At 33.5% G+C, this 21,187-nt stretch overlaps 1 protein-coding gene across 1 annotated transcript in view; it reads left to right on the top strand.

Annotated features, from left to right (window-relative positions):
• Window positions 1-5,924: 5,924 nt before the first annotated feature.
• Window positions 5,925-21,187, top strand: part of LOC149422398 (ATP-binding cassette subfamily G member 4) — a 100,024-nt gene continuing 84,761 nt past the window's right edge. Inside the window, exons 1-2 of the mRNA XM_089633780.1 lie at window positions 5,925-6,121; window positions 12,302-12,575. Of these exons, the coding sequence (XP_089489906.1) occupies window positions 12,521-12,575 (55 nt within the window). The 5' untranslated portion in view covers window positions 5,925-6,121; window positions 12,302-12,520. The remainder of the gene's footprint in view (window positions 6,122-12,301; window positions 12,576-21,187) is intronic.

The following is a 21,187-nucleotide window of genomic DNA, read 5'->3' as shown; positions in this document are numbered from 1 at the left end:
TTACAGAGCTGCTAATTAGTCGAAAAATTGAGCACCATTCATTTAGGCTCCCTGAAGAGAAACCCCTCAAGGTTATCAGGGGTATCTCGGAAGAAATAGATACAGAGGAGGTCAAGATGGAACTTGCCCTCAGCTATCCAGTGTTATCCGTTCACCGGATGACAGCTGGTCGGTCTCGCAAACCGATACCTTTAGTGCAGGTCAATCTGACTAAAAAACGAAGAAAGCAAAAAAAATCTTCAACGAAATTACCTCTATCTTCCGTCTGAGGATCCAGGTAGAGAGCCTGCGTAATAAAACAAGATTGGGGCAATGCTTTCGTTTCCAAGCTCATGGGCACTCGATAAATTGCTGCCGCGGATTTGAGCGTTGTCACAGATTGTCCAATCGCACTAAACCTAGAGATACGCCTGCCAAGTGTGCTCTGTATAAGAGGCTCAGAAAAAAAATTTAAGCAATAGAAACAGAAACCAATATAATAACGGGCAAAAACAACCGGCAAAGCCACTAGCATCCTAACGATTTTTCCCGTCCCCCACCTCAGCAGCAAAACTAACCAAAATCCGAGCCCATACCAACCCAGATCCCCCTCCTTCGCACTCCTCCAGCGCCTGCCTCCTGGCCTACGCCTCACTATTATAAATCCGTTCTTCCCAGCAGCAACCACGGTCTCCTAAAACCCCGACTTTCAGCCAACAATTCCGTCTCGAACTCCGATCCGAGTGCCTCAAGACACCTCCCTGCCTCCTCCCCCTCCACCACAATCTAAACCCCTAAGTTCCGAGTTACAGATGCTCTTAGAAAGAGACACAGAGCTTCAATTCCTCATCCAAAACGAAGCAAAAGAGCTCTCTTCCATCCAGACTTTCATAAATAAACACAATGGATAGACAACGCGTCAGACGGCTTATTGGAACGCCAATGGCACAGTTCTAGCATACCTTGAAGAGATAATTGAATTTCTCCATGATCATTATCTAGACGTATTCCTTATAAATGAAACGTGGTTAAAACCATCACGAAACCTTTTTCGACTTTTCCCAATATAATATATAGCTGGTGACTTGAATGCCAAACACGACTCATGGCACAGCCGTTACGATAGGAAAAAGGGTAGATATCTCGCTAATTATTCGAAACTGCAGGCCGACCTCGATTCAATCATGATATGGTCGGTAGAAAATAAACTTAACTTCAATATTAAAAAATGCGTTGTTATGACTTATAGTCGTTCACAAAATCCGGTATTCTGCCAGTATAGAATGAATGGTGAAGTACTTACACGCGTAAACATCATCAAGGACCTTGGGGTGATCTTTGATCCCAAGCTGACATTTTCAAACCACATAGTCCAGCTTACCTCGGCTTGCTCCAAAACTCTTGGTTTTGTAATTAGAACTTGCAAACAATTCAATAACAAAGAAGCAATGACCTCCATGTTCAACGGAGTGGTCAGAAGCAAGCTGGAGTACGCCAGTACTGTCTGGATACCTTATCAACTTAAATACATAAATATGATTGAACAAATTCAAAAAAAATTCCTAAGGTATGTTTACATGCGATCATACGGAATATATCCGAAATTCATGCATCACGTGGAACTGCTAAAGGAGACAAATTACCAAAGCCTGGAGACTAGGCGTAATGCCGGACTCATGGTATTTGAATTAAAGTTACTAAAAAACCTTATCGATTGCCCATATCTCCTGTCATGCTGTGGATTATTCGTTCCTGATAAATACTGTCGAAATCGTAGCCACGACCTATTCTGTATACCGCAGGGTCGGACAGATGTCATTGCCCGACATAGCATGACAAGAGGTATGACCTTACTAAATGCCCTACCAGCGGATATAGATTTGTTTAATATCACTATACCATGTTTTAAAAAATATATGTACATGTATTGTTAGTTTTAATAAAATTGTACCATAATTGGACTTACCTGTCTGTCGTACAATAATAAAAAATAAAAAAAATTACTCAAACTCGATAGTCATAGATGCTCCGGACATCCCCACTTTGCATCACCACGCCGGTAGGCCGGATGTTATCGACATTGTAATTCTTAAAGATACTAGCCATTTACCCTCCTTACGAGTACTAAACAATCTCGCGTCTGACCATAATCCTATTCTACTAACACTATCAGGAGGTTCAAATCCTCTGGTCCCTTAAAAACCCACCAGGACTAAAAACAAATGGCAAAAACTCAGCGAGCTATTAAATAATAACACAACAGTGCCAACTTCTATTTCAGATGAACCTAGTCTAAATACCGCCACCTCAAACTTAATAAAATCCTGCATCAACGAGGCATCCGTTGACATACCCAAAGTCGACACGGAAATCCCAAAGAGTTGAAAGATCTTATTAGGGAAAAAACTACTTTCGTAAAGAGTGGCAAAACACACGGAACCAAATCGTAAAAATGCACTATAATCGTTTATCCCGCCAAGTAAGAGACGCTCTAAGTCAAGGCTGCCCAACCTTTTTAGCAGTTGGGCAAAATTGACGAGTTTGAATCACTGGCGGGCCACTGATTACCTGACGGTTCCTATTTCCATGGGGGGGGGGGGTGCTCCCCACAAAATATTTGAAATCCATGGGGGGGGGGGGGGTTGAAACGGAACTTCGCTGAGAAAAATTTCCTCACCTCCGAACATCATATGTGATACCCCACAGCAATTTTTCGAATTCCATGGGGGGGGGGGGGCTACAGGATTCCATTTCGACGCAAAAAATATTATGTCGAAAACCGGTGTATTTTTGTTTCAAAAGTAAGTTCAACAGGTTAGATTTTTTCGTCGCTGATTCTCGTCCTGAGTAGCCTAAATAGCGATAAATCGCCGTCGTTGGCAACACTGGTGACCGCGCGCAAGCTGCATTGTTTGTTTTACCGCGGGCCCGCGACACTTTTTCAAATTGGCGGATTGGCGGGTTTTTTGAAAATGTTTCACGCGGGCCACTTATAATTCGTTCGCGGGCCACATTGTGGCCCGCGGGCCTGGGGTTGGGCAGCCTTGCTCTAAGTGAATACTGCAATGAGCGCTGGCATAAGTTTATCTCATATCTGGAAAACGACAGAGAAGCTTATTGGAAGCTCTTCAAATCGCTCTGACGTCCAAAGTATTTTTTTTTTATTGAATATATAAACACATTACAATAATTTACAAATGTAGATATTTCGAGGCTGATTGCGAAAAAATTAGAAATTTTTAACAAAAAATTGCCCAGTATAATAGAATATCTTCCCTACAAGGCCCAAATGGAGCAGTGTTCTAGAGTGTATACTTTTGTGTGTACTAGAGTGCTAATATTACAAAAATGGCATTATTGATGTTATTGTAACTGTTAAGTTTTTTTTTCGAAAATTCGATTTTTTGTATGAGTATTTTCAGGAAATTTTTCCCTGAAAATATTCATAGAATTTTTCGAATTTTCGAAAAAAAATAAAAAATCATTTTCAGTTACAACAACATCAAAAATGCCATTTTTGTAATATTTGCACTCGAGTACAACCAAAAGTCACGAGCCACTACGGAAATGGAGTAGTATTCTCCTCTGCAGATAAGGCCGAAGCCTTCGCAGAGAGCCTTAAAGTCAAATTCTCTCCCAATACTGATCACGATCACCAATCCTTCGTTTCAATGGTGGATAAAGTAAACTCAATTATGAATACCGAACCTGATGACTCGCCCATCAAATTCTCATCACCTAACGAATTTAAAAAATAATCGCTTCACTTAAAATCAAAAACTCAGCCGGTCTTGACGGATTAAAGGCATCTGCGCCATAACAGTAATCTGCAACGCATCGCTAAAGACTTCGCTGTTTTCCAAAAGGCTTAAAACAAGCTAACGTTATTTTAATACCAAACCAGGCAAAGACTCAATTTTAACAGAAAATCATCGCCCAATTAGCCTTCTTCCTTGTCTAGGCAAAATCTTAGAAAAAATCATCCCCGTAAGACATTTCGTAAATAGGTCGAAATTGAAATAAAATATGTGTAACGTATGTATGTGTATGATTTTTATTAATGAAATTTTTTGGTACGTATAAAATAGGTTTTACATAACATTTATTTCACATCCCAGATTTAAAACTATACTCTTCCATTAGAACCGTTAGCTTATGTTTCGAAGAGGGGTGTATATTAACTTGTGTTTGGAAGAGGAGTGTACTTTATTTATTGTTTTTGTGTTTAATTCGTAGAACTCCATTTAATTTTCAAACTGACAGTTTGAAAATGGCCTTTAAAGTCGAAACAGCTGAAACAATAACAAAAACCAAAAAATACTTGCAGAACTTATTAATTATATTATTAAATTTGATTTTAATTAAATTTAAAAAAGAGCTTACTTTAGCTCGTGTTTGACAGAGGAATATACATTTGCAAAATTTTTGTTAGTAATTAAAAAATATATACTTCCGATACGAAATGAAGTAAGTAATCAAGTACTGAATTCAATAAATTTAATTAAAATGGTTATTAAATTGGCTCATTAGCTGCGTACATTTTAATTCATTCCTTATCCAGTTTTCTTAACTAAATTATCATATAAAATATTTATGACTAAATCTGAATTGTATAATTTAATAAAAATTATTATAAGCATATTATGAAATTTTTTAATCTGTAAACTTCACCCGCCATAACACAGGGCCCCAGCATTACAGGTGAAATAATACTAAAAAATGTTTTTACTGTACAAATTTTTTGTTTGAATTTTTAGACATTTTTTTCATCAACCCCACACAGGAGGACCTGAGGAAAATATTTTCCCTCAGGGCCTATGTCACCATTTGGCGTGTTGTGTGGAGGGTCTTTAAAAAAAAGTTAAAAGGTATGAGGGTTGAGTAGAAATCTAAGGGTCAGTGTGTCCAGGAGTGACATACATATGAATATATCCCTCTCACTGCGGCGCAAGGTAGAGATACCGGTTGGAGAGGTCAAATAGCTTAGTTCGGGCACACGGACACGCTCAAAACACACTTCTTTCGGTTCGTCTCTTCAGAGTGGTGATACTTTAATCTATGTAGATACCTATGGCCCTGATGAAAAACCACCGTTCAGAAAGGAAACATTTCGTGAAATGGCTTTAGTCGTATTTGGTGACCAGATCTTCGTACTTCACTTCCTTCATCGTCCCCATCTCCTTCTCTTCCCCACTCTCTTCAGTCTCGGACAGCTGAGAGTAGTTGGAAATCCTGTGTGGTAATCATATAAAAAGGTTATTACCTATTTCATGGCAAATCTTAAAAATTCTAATAAATATAAATATCTAGTTAGGTAGCTACATACTTACCTTTGTTGACTGAGCGCAGTGAAATGCTGTTTTAACTCGACCGTTTTGCATTTTGTCGTCTGTAAATTTGATTACACGTTCTTCGTCCGTTTCAAGATGGTGGCTGTTTTGATGGTTCAGTAAGAATTATTTTTCAAATTTGAAATCGTCTTGTTTATTTGAACTTTCTTAATCACAGTTTTCTAATATTATGGTACCTACCTGCTTGAAGAATGTTTGAAAAAAGAATTGTCATTGAGATAGTGACGTTTCTTTGGACAAATTTGTGTATAATAATAATTCTGTGTTTGAATTAACAGAATTTTACATTAATTGATATTTAAGTACCAACGTACAAATCTTACGATTTCAGAGGAAATTTTGGTTTTGATTTGTAAGAGAAAATTTGAAACATACTTTTTGAACGCGAGGTCTACATATCAGTGCATAGAATTACTGGTGAAAAATTATTATTATAAAAATGAACCAAGCGTGTTATTAATTCTGTTGTTTTTTGCAACGTGCCTTCGAATTAAAATGATCGCCAATCTTGTATAAAATGTGGATTACGTTAGAATGGCACGATGAAGTATTTGAGCGGGTTTAGCGAATAGCGAATAACGACCACCATTTGAAATTCTCGAGCCGCTAAGTTCGGATGTCGTGAGTCGATCCGTTATACCGCGAACATTCTCTATGGAAGTTTATGCTGTTTGAAAATTTAATTCAAATTATGAATTTCGTTCTTAAACTTTGTGATGTTTCAAGTGTAGACGATTTAAAATGAAAATGTAAATGTTTTTATAAAGGAAAAGGAAAATGTTTTCATGAAGGTTAGTTATTTATTACTTTCGTATTATATATACTTTTTTTAAATATTTGTTGAAATTAAAATTAAATTAAATTAAACAAGGGTTTCAAAAACTAATACAATAGGATATAAATTATTTTATGTGAAAAATATTATGTAAATACAAAACAAATACCTTACAGTTTTCTAAAAATCTTTTTTTCAAAAATATTTGTTTATAGCAGATAATCTATCTAATAATATGTATAATACGTAATATGTCTAATAATACCTATGTACATAATAATTTTATAATATATCTAACAGATATCTCTTTAAATACAAAACGTTGCAGTTTAGTAATGTTTAAAAAAACTGTGTACCTAATTGTAATAAAAATAAATATATTAAATATAATTTTATAAACTTTTCTTTTGTAAAAGCCCCTAAAACCGAGTTAATAAATAAATTAAATAAAACCGATATTATGCAAGTAATCGTATGAGAAATTGAAATTTATACAATTTTTGAGTAGATCGGTGAACAGTTTTAGTAGACCTCACGTTCAAAAAGGTGTGCCTATAATTTTCAATTATTTTATAAATCAATACCAAAATTTCCACTCAACTAAGATTTGAAAGTAGGTACTTTAATATCTACCTACTTAATTATATTTTATCAATTATGATTTTTTTTAATTTCAAATAAGGCATTGTACAATTTGTCAGAGGAAATTGACTATGTTAGTGACAATTCTTTTTCCGAACTTTCTTCGGGCAGGTGGTTTCGAAAAATATTGTAAAAAATGCGAATAATATAAAAGTCCAAATAAACACGATGATTTCACGGTGTAAAAATAATCTTTACTGAAACATTAAAATGGCCACGATCTTGAAGCGGAAACGGAACAAAATAAACAAACTTACAGACAAGCATAATTCAAGTTAAAGCAGGACAGCCAATAATAACCATCTTAACTAGTAACCATCGTTTCTAAAAAATTACATAATTTATAAATTGCGTAAGATGTACAAAAATTAAAGTAAAATGTAAATAAGAAAAATAATTAAAATGCCATGTAAGGGGTGATCAAGATTAGTTCTCCAATACTCTTCAAGTGCTGATTACAATTATGCAATTAACGTGCATCTTGATGACCTTGAAAATGACATTTTTATAACCGTATTTTATTGATTATTGCTGCCATGTTAATAAATTAGCGTATAGGTTTCTCATTTAATTAGTTTTCTTTTTGTAAAAATTCACTAATTACATCATCGCAAAGAGTTCTTCACTACTTAATAATAAATTATTACATACTTAAATTTATTTTGTTTTCTGCCGCATTTAGGAAAAGTAGCAACAAGTTTATTCTTTCAGTTTTTTTTTGTATACGGTTAGCAATTTTATGCGCTGAGAGCGCCCTGTCTAGTTTTTCTGCTACACAAAATTCCAAAAGTATGTTTCCGTAAACATTGATGAATAATTTACAACTATTCATTATTTTCAAGGCAATGAAAACAAAACTAGGAAAAGTTATGCTATATTCCCACGACCTTACACCTTGGTGCGCCAGGAGTAAAATGCCAAGCGCCCGCCGTACGCCGGGACACTATTTTCTTGATAACTTACTTGTAAATTGTATCGTCTTACCAGGAAATTAGAGAAGCTATATTTTATATATTATATTATAAAAAATATACAAAATAAAGAAATACAAAACTATTCTTCGGTTTTGTTATATTTTCTATAAAGCTAAATAATAAATTTTAATCTTTACAATAAAAAATAAATTATACGAGTCTTCCCTTGAATATATACAATATTATGGCTTTGAAAATCGGAAATAATAAGAAGACGAACCATATAATAATAATATGTGTACATTGAATTAGCATGAAATTAAAAAGACTTGTTGTTATTATTATTGAAAAATAATCTTTTGAATCTAGCACGAATCAATCAAATGGACATTAATCAATAATGAACTATCGTCAAAGGCCTTGAAAGATAACTCAAAGAGATTTTTTCGCAATATTTTATCACTTGTGATGACAAATTTTGGTTATAATACATTTTTTCGTTTTTCATAACAAATTTCTACCAAACAAAACGACTTTTTAGCAATGTTTTATTTTGTACTTGCTGATGTTCCCAGCGTTGCCCGGGCTTTACATAGAGTTTTTTTGTCAAATCTGATGTAGACAGTTAACTTCCCCTTGTTTTTAAAGTCAAGTGTGCGAAATTTCATCAATATTGGAATAATACGGTAGGTTTATGCCGCCCGCCAGTCACAAATACACAAACGTAATGTGTATAAATGGATTTCCTAATTAGCAAAAAACCAGATTAAAAAAATGACATTATCAGTGACTAGTCACAAATTTCCATTAAATTTTCTTCAAATCATAAAATCTTTAATTATAAATTTTATTTAGTATTAAGTTTACAAAGTTTGGTTTGTTATTTCCAATAACTAAATAAAATACATAATTTTAGTCAAATCCAAAGCAAAATTAAAAAAAAAAGTGTGAATCTCAATTTGTAGATATTTTCACATTGCTTTATTTTGTAGTTTATTAGTATTCGATTTAAATTCCATAATTGCATAGAAAGTACAGTTATTATAAACAATATTTTATAACGAATTTTCCTCAACAAATCATTTATTTTTTATAATATGCATATCCGTTTATTATTATGCAACATGTGTTTAAATGTTTTATAATAACATAAAATGCAATCTTTTGCATACATTTGCATATTATGAAAACTGTTTTTTTTAATAAATTTAATTTAGATTAAATTTGATAATATTATTATTAAGTTCTGCAAGTGTTTTAGTTTTTTATTATTGTGACAGCTGTTTCGGCTTACAAGGCCATTTTCATAAATTAATTATGAAAACTGGTTTCTTTGACCACGATTCTCTAGTTTATGGTCTCTTGTCCACAATATATCTATCTGAGAATTGAGAACTTTAAATATATGTATATTACAATATTACGTAATCCAATGGTTGACAAACATTTGTCATAGCGAAACTAATAACTCCTTTGCCGGATCTGGTGTTATCTTTCATAAAACAAACTCATCGTAATCTTGTCTCAATCTTTCTTTATTTGATTCTTTCTTTTTCTATTCAGCTGTCAAGTGTATTTTAGTTTACCTTTTAAATGTTGCTAGGTTTCCAATAGTTAATTGCTTCTTCTTGTGTATTCTGGCTAATTTATATAGAACCAGGTGGGTACCTACTTAAGATAGAAAAATAAATACATATAACCTAACATTTTTTACAACATTCAGGCATCGATCTTTTCAAGACAAATTGTGCAATTTATTAATTCTAGTTAGCGAAGATTGCACATTAAAGTGTTCCTTCCAAAACAAAGACCCTGAATTTTGTAAAAAATGTTAGGTTATATGCATTTATTTTTCTATCTTATGTAGGTACCTACTTGATTCTATATAAAATAGCCAGTATTAAAGGGCAGTCCAACGTGTTCTTCGAAGAATATCGAGAAAGTGACAGCAATAAATTTAAAATAACCTGCAAAAGGTGTTTTGTATGTATTTTCTATCACATATATTCAGCTCAAAACATCGTTTCTATTATGATAATGAAACTTTGAAATAACGTTTTGCTGCCAATAAATAGGGCAGGAAGACAATATATTATTTGTTCCATATTTTAGGTTTTTTTGATAACAGAGTATTAAAACTTATGGATATCCGATTAGAAATTTCTAGAAAGCATAAAGGTTATAGGTACCTACCTACTTTCTGCTTTTAATTTTAGGTACAAGTAAAACAACAAAAATGGTAGTGGTCGAAGTAGTTCCTAGTTCCCATACTAAAAGTAGCCTTAAAATTAATTAAAAAATATTTTGACCAGTATAGAAAATAACAGTATTGCAGACAATTTCAATTAGGCGGGAATGTTTGATTTCGAATTGAGAATATATTTGGTACCTATTTTCGCAGTGCTTACCTACTTTTCCTAACCATATCTACTTAGTTTGAAACTATTTGAAAAATGAAACATAAGAAAAATTAAAAATCGTGATTTTTTAGGTTAGAGTTAGGTTTAGGTTAATTTGGGTTTGGTTAGGCCTAACTTTGGTTGACCGACACTATGCTAGACTTGAACGCGATTCCGTTGGCACATCAGCAAAGACCGAGTCTGATGTCAAGAATGTTTCATATTTGTTTTTAAATGTCTATATTACTAAGCAGTGCTTAAGTACCAACATTCATGTTCGATCGTAAAAATGTTTGAATCAAAGAAGAACCAGACTTTTGAACATCTTTTACGGAAACAATTTTATAAAATTTATGCCATCGTACTACTCGTTTCAACTTGACTGAAGATTATTTACAGTGAAAAAATGCGTGACTAAAGAAAGCAGATTCGTAAATAGATAATGGAAATGAAAACCAAATTTCAGAGCTAGCCGGTAGTATTTAAAAAAATTATCTTTCTTTTATTTTTGCACTATTCTTTACAAAATGTATACGTATACGAAATTGTTTTTCTTTTGCGTGTTTATATATTTTGTCCGTTATCCCTCAAGAACATTTTCATGTGCCCGTAACATCTGCAAAAATAATAACAATGAATTGTTTTTATTTAATAAAATCCATTTTTCATGGTATCTAATTTTTGTTTAGTTTAATCTAGTTTTGTAAAGCCCCTTGAGGCGATTTGACCAAAGCAATTATTTAAGAAATCCACCGTGGATTTGACGTGTTTAGTGTATACCCGTAGTGTGCCGATGAATCCATCGTCTATTTCTGACGTGTGCAGTGTGTATCCGTAGTGTGCCAACGTATCCACAGTGGATTTCTGACGTGTGCAGTGTGTATCCGTAGTGTGCCGCAGAATCCACCGTGGATTTCTGACGTATGTAGTGTGTACCCGTAGTGTGCCGACGAATCCACCGTGGATACGCTAGTAGTATTTCTGGACTCTCGTTTCGTCACGTGAAAATATATTTATTTTATCTCTGAATTTTAATGTTGTTGAAAGTGAAAAATATTTTAGATTTTTTTGTCGATTTTTTTTGATTTTCAAAGCTATAGTGCTGTATTGATTTACAGGAAAACCTCATATAATTTATTTTTTATTGTAATGATCACTTATTAAGCTTTATGGGTAATTTAATAAAACACCAAATTATTTCGTTTTTCCTTATTGTATATTTTTTATAACATTAGTAGCTATAGTATGGGGAAAATACATAAAAAAATAAGAAAATGCAAATATAATCGTTTTTAAAAAATAATTTTGCTATAAAATTGCTGGTAAGACATAACAATTTACAAAAACATAATTTTGCGAAAAAAAGTAAGTTATAAAGAAAATTCTGTCAGCCGGGGTCTGGCGTGTGATTGGGATTTTATCCAAGGGGGTCTAGCAAAATGAAATCGATAACTTTACAATATCAGATCAATAAGCGTAACTACCGATGATATTATACCCATTTTCCGAGCACGGTCGCGCTGTTGATAGACAGACTGATATTGATATCGCACTAAATCATAAATCGTAACATGCTAGCTCCACTGGAGGTGTTATATTTGAATTGACATTCCGAAACGTCGAACGTCATACAGATAAGTAAAATATGAATAAATTGGAAATTTTGAATTGAAATACTAACCTAAATATGCACTGGAAGTCCGCATTTACTTTTTGACACTAAAAATGGATTTTATTCACAACTGTAGCGTCATAGGCCCGAACGGAGTTAACTCGCCGCGTATACGAATTCTTTCAATTCTAAGAGTTTCGTTAGTTCAACTCCATTCGATAATAAGCCAGTAATTTTGATTAACAAATGACATTATTAAAATAAGTGGTGTACATTGACAGTTAACCGAAGCTTATCTGATACTATGGAGGCCGCGCTAAAATTTGTATATAGTTGACCGTGCTCGCAAATATCACTAACTGCCCATAGATGACGATTTTAGTCAATACCGTATTGACATAGGGCTTTATCGATGGTCTAGTCCTTCAGGCACACTAAGGAATACTAGGTCGCGGGAGAATGGCATTCCAAGGGTATAAATGCCTGAGGGTACATTTTGTCCTCGAATATGTATTCCTAAAAAATTAACACCTCGCTAGACAAGAACTAAGCGAACCTATCAAGGAATGTGGTATCTTTTAATTCATGTAATAATTTGATAACAAATTGATTCAAATATTTTTTTACAGAACAACTTGGCAGATAAGCTTTGCACTGATTCGAGGGAAAGGGTATCAGTTTCTAAGGCATATTAATAAACAATCAGTATCAAGTGTTACGTGTTCCGTGTGTGTAATTTAAACGTGGGTTATGGTTACCCTGATATTGTGATTTATTAAGTGAGAAACTTTGTGAAAAAAATTGTGCAAGTGTTATTCTCAAATATTTTAAGAACTGCGAGATTAAAAATGGATTTAGAATTCAACGACCTCACCTACACGGTGTCTACTCGGAATCTCAGAGGTAAGAATCTTAATGTCAATATATTATCATATAAAATTGTAAACAGATCTATTATGAATTAATAATACACTTCACCACCGAATTTTAAAACACTGCCTACAGCATTTAAGGCGATGCACTACGTAGTAATGCAAAATCATGTGTTTTTGGTTTGAAAATTTGGTCGCCTAGAAATGTTTCAGATGCTTTAATTAAATACTGCGAGTAGAATACATCTTGGCCTTTGAAATAATCTTTAATATATATAATAATAAGTCTTTTTATAAGCCCAGAAAAAAATAATGTTAAGGCCTATGAAAACTGGTTTAAAGTTCAAAATCTCCTACTTACGAACCTATTTTCGGTTATGATTTTATTGTATAATGTGGAAAATTAAGTTATTTATAAAATGATCGAAAAAAAATTAAATATTTATGCCTGAACATCCACAAAATAAAATAAAAGGCACTTTTTGGCCATGTTTTTTCTTTCATAAATCAAAACAGGCGGATGGTGTTAAGCGGGAATTTAAACCTTATCGCCATCTACGTAAGGGTTGTTATTGATAGCGGCTCAATTTAAAATATTACACGACGTAGTGCATCGCCTTAAAGTATGTAAAATTAATTTAGCCGCGAGTGTTGACTACAAATACGAAACTTGGCACATTAACCTTGACTATAAAGTAGAATGTTTTTGTACTGTAGCATCAAAATTTCTGGGGTTTGTGGGTTCTATCTGGAAGACTTAGCTTGCAGATGATTGAATTCGCATCGCCTGCGCCAGGATGCGAACCCAATGACTAAGTATAATTACGTCAATGTACGAACCCGATGCTTTGGATTTCACGGCTTCAAACAGCTTTAAATCAATACTTTTAACAATACATGAATACTTTTAACAATACATGAATAATTTTAACAATCCATGAATACAGCACTTTACATGAATTTTCAAACTTTACGTAGGTACCTAAAGACACCATTAATTTCCATGTTTTCAACTAAGTCGGTTATAAATAAATGTATACACAAATTAATGTCATTTATGAACATCATCCATATTAATGATGCACAAGATGTTTTAAACGTTCCTTATTTAAACTTACTTATAAAAAGGTACCTACTTATTTCTCGGAAAGTTACCAATTCGGTGACCGGATAAATCATCACAATGATAATTCATCACAGCTTTAAAAAGTTATATAAAGTCATGGAAAGTGATGAAACAAAAACTTTATTAACTGGGTTAAGTAGGTTAGGTTAGGTTAGGTAGGGTTAAGTTAGAATTTTTTTTTTTCATTGTTTCTTATGACTTTATATCACTTGTGTTTAAGTGTGTTGAATTGTCACTGTGTTGAGTTACGTTTTAATTTCTGTGAAACAACCCGTCCTCAATGTAAAAGCAATATTATTTCAATAAGTGAAGTAATAGAACAAATATCCAGGGCCGGCCATGTGCAGGCGCAATTGGAGCAGTCCACTACGGGCGCCACAGACATAAGAATATATAGACTAGAAATTAAAGGTGAGGGGTAAAATCAACTGTTGTAGAACGAAGGGGGTAAAGCTGACTGTGATTCGTCAATAAATCAATCTGACAGTATATAGGCATCTCGCATTATAATATCACCAATTAGTTCTTAAAAGTAAAATCTGCTTTTGAATGAATAGACATTTTTACATGGGAGCGCAAATTACTCGCCACGTTATGAACAAATTTGCGAAGTCCAAATTCGGCAAAAAAAAATTTCTTCTATTTTCAGAGTCGAATATTTTGTTTAGGTATTTAGTTAAGACACTTTTATAAGTGTTCATAATTTACTTCCCAGTAACAACGATGCGTACACTTGAGAATCGCTCGATGTGATAGTATATGTTTCTACAACTGATTCATATTATACGATGTGAATAAGCTTAAAATAATGCTTACATATAGAATGTAATACGACAATTGGGTTTATTCTCTTTTTCACATCTATTTTTCATAGCACAAGCCACATTTTGCCGCGTTATTTTATAAAATGCCTCGACCATAGCTCGACGCTAGTTCGAACAAAAATGATGACGTCACATTCTCAAGATTCACGGGAAGCCATACGCGAGCCCAGCCGGCTCCAATGGAACCGGTATGGGGAGTGGGGAATAATACGCTTTTAATCACTTAGGGCAGGTCTACTAATATTCATATGTCTATGACGGGCGCCAACTTTCCAAGGCACAAAGTAGCCAAGGAGTCAAGGCGCTGAAAATACCTAACACGGAACACCTTACGCTGTGTCCTTGAGGTTTACAATAGCGCCAGGCGTCGTTTTGCTCATGGCCGGGCCTGTAAATATCAATAGAGTGGAAATGCAAAACTCTATTTTCGAGTGTATTTTCTCAGTTTGATTAATTTCTAATTATGACATCCAAAAATTGGCGAGAGTGAGATTTGTGCACCGTCATCATTGATGTCATGTCAACCGTCATCGATGAATAAAAATAATTACTAATACTTCTTAAATGATCGCAAATTTACTTTGTGGCGTCATTTTAATTTGATGAAAATAAATTACTTTGTATACACCACTATTGCAATGGCGTTAGTAGCATATAAGCAGCTCAATTGACACATTTGCAATCCTGATGTTCTGGAACAGTCTTTTTCAAAGTGGTTGATAACGCCCCCTTGTGGGCGCTGGAGGCTTTCGGAGGGGCAGTAGAAGGCTCAAAGGGGTGACGGTAGATAAATTCTATCTTTAAAAATACGACGGAATCTAGCTGAATTAAATAATATCAGTTTGTTAAACTTCCTTCAACAAAACTTGGAGAAGACTACGATGATTTCAAGGAACAATTCCAGGGAATTTGTTTTTAAACATTTTAAACATGGACATATCAGTCTGGTTCCTTTTCAAGTGTCAACACTGCAGGATCATCCCAGTTAGAAGAACAACCTATAGAACTGACAACAAACGAAAAATTAAAAATGAAATTCAAGAATGGCTAATGTCCCAACCATGGCTTATGGTTATGGTCGGTTGTTCAACGATTTCTGATTGCATTCCTATCGTCGTATTTGTGTGAACGTGGATTTAGTGCTGTAGAACGTTGCTAATTGCTATTGGTATGCTATTTTTTCAAGAGGCAAAACAAACCTACCAATGATCTCTGTGGAGAATGACTACGCTTTTAAACCAACCTCAGTGAATTCACGATTAGAATAAGTATTTTTTCGTCATGATGCTGCAGCGCAACTAATATGATTAATATATGTAATCGATTAATGTACATATAATGTACAAATAATAAATAAATAGAAATAGTCAAAACAATAATTAAAATTTTAATAATAATAATTATTGTTACTTCTTCAGTAATCGCAAATTCGCTTTGTGGATACATTTTAATCTGATGAAAATAAATAACTGTCCATACAGCACAGTTTAATCAAAATAATAATTTGATTATTTTAATAATTATAACTTAATATTAATTATTGAAATGGGTTTACGCAATAATGTATAACAACGTTTGATTAATTTTCTTGAGAATCAATTTTTTGGTATTCGAGGTTTACGACATTCTTTAATACCTACATTCTATATTTATTTTTATTTTTTTATTTATTTTATTTTATGTTATATAAACAAAAAGTACATGATTTACAGAGATGAAACAATATACAGGAATAAGATACTTCATATTGGGTACCTATGATATGTTTTCTTGTAATGTCTGCCAAATGGTATGTTTATTCCTTAATTACCAGGTGACGTGTGTAGTTTATAGGTGTGTGTGTGTGTGTGTGTGTGTCTGTATGTATGCGCATTGAGTAGTTTAAATTATTGACATGATGCAACGTTTGAATTTGGGCAGTGAATCCGAAAAAATGTCAATGTTAGAGTTAAGACAAATATTATTTAGAGTATGAAGAGCTCGGTTAATTGTCGAATTAGATGCTGCATTTGTTTTATAATTTAGCGTGTGGAATAGCACTGTATGTCGTGTACGTCTCAAATGTATGTTAAAGTTAATAACGGACAGAAGTTCAGTACAGTTAATGTCATTGTTTAAAATTCTGTTTATAAATATTGAGTCAGCTACTGCTCGTCTTCGCTGCAAAGTTTCAAATGTACACTTAAAGTTATTGTTGAATTTGTATTATTTGAATTTATTTTTTTATTCTATAAGTAATAAATGTGAACCCACATAAGCGCTGACTGCGTATAGCTAATAATGTAAAAGACAATATATTAATTATAAATGATATAACAGCATGAAGGTGTGATATTTTAGATAGTAGTTTAAGAGGTTACCCATATATGGCACATAGCAGTCGATATTGTATTAATATTGGATTAAGTCTATAATAAATAGTATTGCAACCTCAAGGTCGAGGACCAGAAATAGAATAATTCCTACCGCCGTCTAAAAAACCCAACCAAGTTGTTTTGTTTGTTGCATTGTTATCTATCACAAAAAAGTCCAAATGATTTTGATGACCTTGGATTTTTATTTAAAGACTTGTGAGACAAACACTTAGTTACAACATAAACATAGTTACAATATGATAACATTTTTTAAGATACAGATTACAGTGTACAAAAGCAATATTATAGAAGAGACATATACTATGCATAACTGTGCTATTTAGCCGTAGTTGGTTAATTAAATTAAATATCTCTGAAACACAAACTAAGTTAACCAAACGGCCTAACAGTATGTTCTTTTTGCGCAACCACAAATGCACTCTAGCTTTCAAGCAGGTCTTTGATATAAATATACGCACAAGTTGTAGTGATTAATTATTAATCTGTCTGGCGATAATTATTAATGCAATTATTTATTGGAAACTACATTAAACAGTTATTTTCTAAATGATGAAATATCCAGGAAACATGAGAAAATCAGTAAAAGATTTAATAATTATTCTTATACCACGAAGATTACTAATAGTACCTACCTAAACATAACTTAATCCATTGGTTTTGGCATGTAAAAAAATGGTCTTTTTTAAAATTTGATTTTACTGCTCTGAAATATGAAAATATGTTTAGAATGATTCGAGTTAGACGCCGTATTTTTACAGAAAAATACTAATAATATATTTCAATTATCCTTAGTAGTCTATTTCATAACTCGTTGTTGCCAGTGGAGATACAATGTTTTGGCTTTAAACATCGGCAATTGGAAATATTCTGAAAATTATTTTTACAAACTGTAACAAACCAGTAACTTTAACATTTTTTTAAATTTTGCATATGACGAAAACTTATGAAAAACGGTTAATTATTAAAAATCTGGTCAAATTATTCGTTTTCCTGTAAAAACATGACTGCAGGCCTTCGAGGAATGAATTGACAGAGTTTGTAACAAATTATCAGTCAAAAGCGAATGTTTTATTAGGATAGCGAAACACGTGTTCATGCAAATATTGATATTGATATGAACATACTGATATTGTCGCATTCTGTCGTGATATTTATTAGGAAAAGAACACGTGTTCACTATATATTCTGAATCTTAAGCTATCACTTTTTTATCAGGATCATTTTTCTCTGTGTATTTGACCGGGATTTAAAGCGAGGTCCATCGTGTTTCTCCAATATGAATGACGTTTTGGATTTTTTCAATAACGATGTCAATATACATATGATAAATATGTTTATTGCACTGTTGCATATTTTTTAAAGAAACATAGGCATTACATTACATTACCAAAGGCATTATTATTATATTCTAGAACGAATTTCTTTTTATGTCCCTGATAATTTCATCAGAGCTAGACAGCACAGATTATTTATTTTTCCAAGGGGCAGGACCAACCTACCAATGATCATGCCTTTGGGGAGAATAACTACTTTGTTAAATCACATTTCTTCGGTGATTGACATTTTCAATTTGAACCAAAGAGAATTTAAGACGGCAATAAGCATACTATTTAACAAATCTGGTTAATCAGATAGTATTGATGTACTTACCCATGCAAATAAATGTATGTACTTGCTTATTATAAACTGTAATTTATAAACTGTTATTTGTGAAATGTAAATGGATTATACTGTTTTTCACAATAAATCAATAAAATAAAATAAAATAAAAAAATAAAATTTATTTTAGCCTTCCAAAATATCAAATTGACAAACTTCAATCTGTGTTTAATGCAGCAGCACGGCTCATAGCCGGGGTCGCTAAATATTCGCACATTTCCCTGAAAGAATCCAGTACAAATTGTGCTGGATGGTGTTTAAATCCATCAATGAAATGGCCCCACCATACATCTCTGAACTATGCATCCCGGAAAATCATCAGCTGTAGGCAGACTGATGGAACCTAAGCGCAAGCCAAATACTAAGTTTGGTGACCGCACTTTTGGAGTATCTGGGCCGAAGTCTTGGAATAAACTCCCTCTGGAACTAAGATCCATAACAAGTCCAACAGAATTCAGGTCTAAACTAAAAACTTACCTTTTTAAGATCTCATACCCTTAAATTAAATATAATATCATTTCTGAGAGTAGCATTCTTGTATTGCCTATAATACGTCCTAATCACAGTTTTCTTAGTATGGAACCATAGACATATGAATATTAGTAGACCTGACACTCCCCATACCGGTTCCATTGGAGCCGGCTGGGCTCGCGTATGGCCTCAAGTGAAATTTGAAAACGTGACGTCATCATTCTTGTGCGAACTATGGTCGAGGCATCATCGGTTCATTTTACGAAATAACACGGCAAAATGTTGACTTGTGATATGAAAACTTGTAAAAATAAATGTGAAAAAGAGAATAAACCCAATTGTCGTATTACATTCCATAAGTAAGCATTATTTTACTTTATTTTAAGCTTATTCACACCGTATTATATGGATCAGTTTTAGAAACATATACTATCACATCACAATGTAGCGATTCTCAAGTGTGCTCATCGTTGTTTATTGGGGTAAGTAAATTATGAAACATTTGTAAAAGTGTCTTAACTAAATACTCTGAAACTAACTACGACTCTGCAAACAGAAGAAATTTACTTTGCCGAATTTGGACTTCGCAAATTAGTTCATAACGTGACGAGTAATTTGCGCTCCCATGTAAAAATGTCTATTCATCCAAAAGCAGATTTTACTTTTAAGAACTAAATGGTGATATTATAATGCGAGATGCCTATTTACTGTCAGATTGATTTATTGACGAATCACAGTCAGCTTAACCCCCTTCGTTCTTCAACAGTTGATTTTACCCCTCGCCATTATCTTCTCGTCTATTAATTCCTATGTCTGTGTATGGAACTGTATATTATATGCCCGTATAAAATATAAGGAAATAAGAATAATAGCATAACGTTCATCAATCAAATGAATTGTACATATAGCTTTGTATAAGTGACGAACCGGTAGATGCAATCTGTTGACATAAATTCATAATAGTTTGACTAGCCTATAGTTAGCAATAACATAGATCATTATATAAATGTATTATATATTTGTACAGCGCCCTTGAAGTGATCTTTAGCAAAAAAGCGCCATACAAATCGTCCAAATATAATTATTATATCATTATACAATAATTAATAAAATGTTCGTGCAGTCATAGAGGGTCCGCAAATTCTCTAATAGTATACAACCATGAACAAATCGCAAGTTCGCCCCACTGTTAAATCCGGCAACCACCTCTGGTCTGGAGCCCAAAAATACTTGAACAAAAAAACCCTTGATTATGTGCAGAAAAGGGCAGTCAGTTTGATAGATTCTTATCAAGCGGATTGCAATCTTTAGATCACAGACGTCAGGTGGGAATGCTGTCCCTGTTTTACTGGTATTTCAATGGAAAATGCTCCGATGAGCTAGCGTCATTGATCCCTCCGTCACTGGTGCATAGCCGGGAAACACGACTATCGCGCGCTCAACATTTGTACACGATTGACATTTGTCACAAGAAAACGGGTCGTTACTGAGATTCGTTCGTGGAACGTTACTACAGCTCAGCTGTGGAACGATTTGCCTGCCTGTGTGTTTCCTCTCTCATACAACATGGGTCTCTTCAAGACGCATGTTCACTCCTTCTTCTCCTCAAAAAAGACCCTCAATACAGCATTGTCAAAGATGAAATAGACCCTGAAAAAATTGGGAAATAACACAATATAATTAAATAACATTTACTTGCGCACGCCGGGATTTGAACCCGCGACCTTGGGCTTGCTAGTCGAGAGCCTTACCCCTCGACATCAAAGGCCGGCAAAAGAAATGATCAAATCAAACAATTTGATTATGAGTATGTGTAAAAGGACTATCGATATTATCCTTAACTAATTATCAAATTAGTAAGGATAATCTTCTTTTTATAAGCCCAGAAAAAATAATGTATAAGGCCTATGAAAACTGCTTTAAAGTTCAAAATCTCCTACTTATGAACCCATTTTCGGTTATGATTTTATTGTATAATGTGGAAAATTAAGTTATTTATAAAAGATCGAAAAATTTTTTAAATATTTATGCCTGAATGTCCACAAAATAATATAAAAGGCACTTTTGGGCCATGTTTTTTTCTTGCATAAATCAAAACAGGCGGATGGTGTTAATCGGGAATTTAAACCTTATCGCCATCTACGTAAGGGTTATTATTGATAGCGACTCAATTTAAAATATTACACGA

This window comes from Hesperophylax consimilis, chromosome 7 (assembly GCF_061612785.1).
Source record: "Hesperophylax consimilis isolate HC1 chromosome 7, BYU_Hcon_1.0, whole genome shotgun sequence".
Lineage (NCBI taxonomy): Eukaryota > Metazoa > Arthropoda > Insecta > Trichoptera > Limnephilidae > Hesperophylax > Hesperophylax consimilis.
This window is presented reverse-complemented; position numbering and strand designations above follow the sequence as displayed.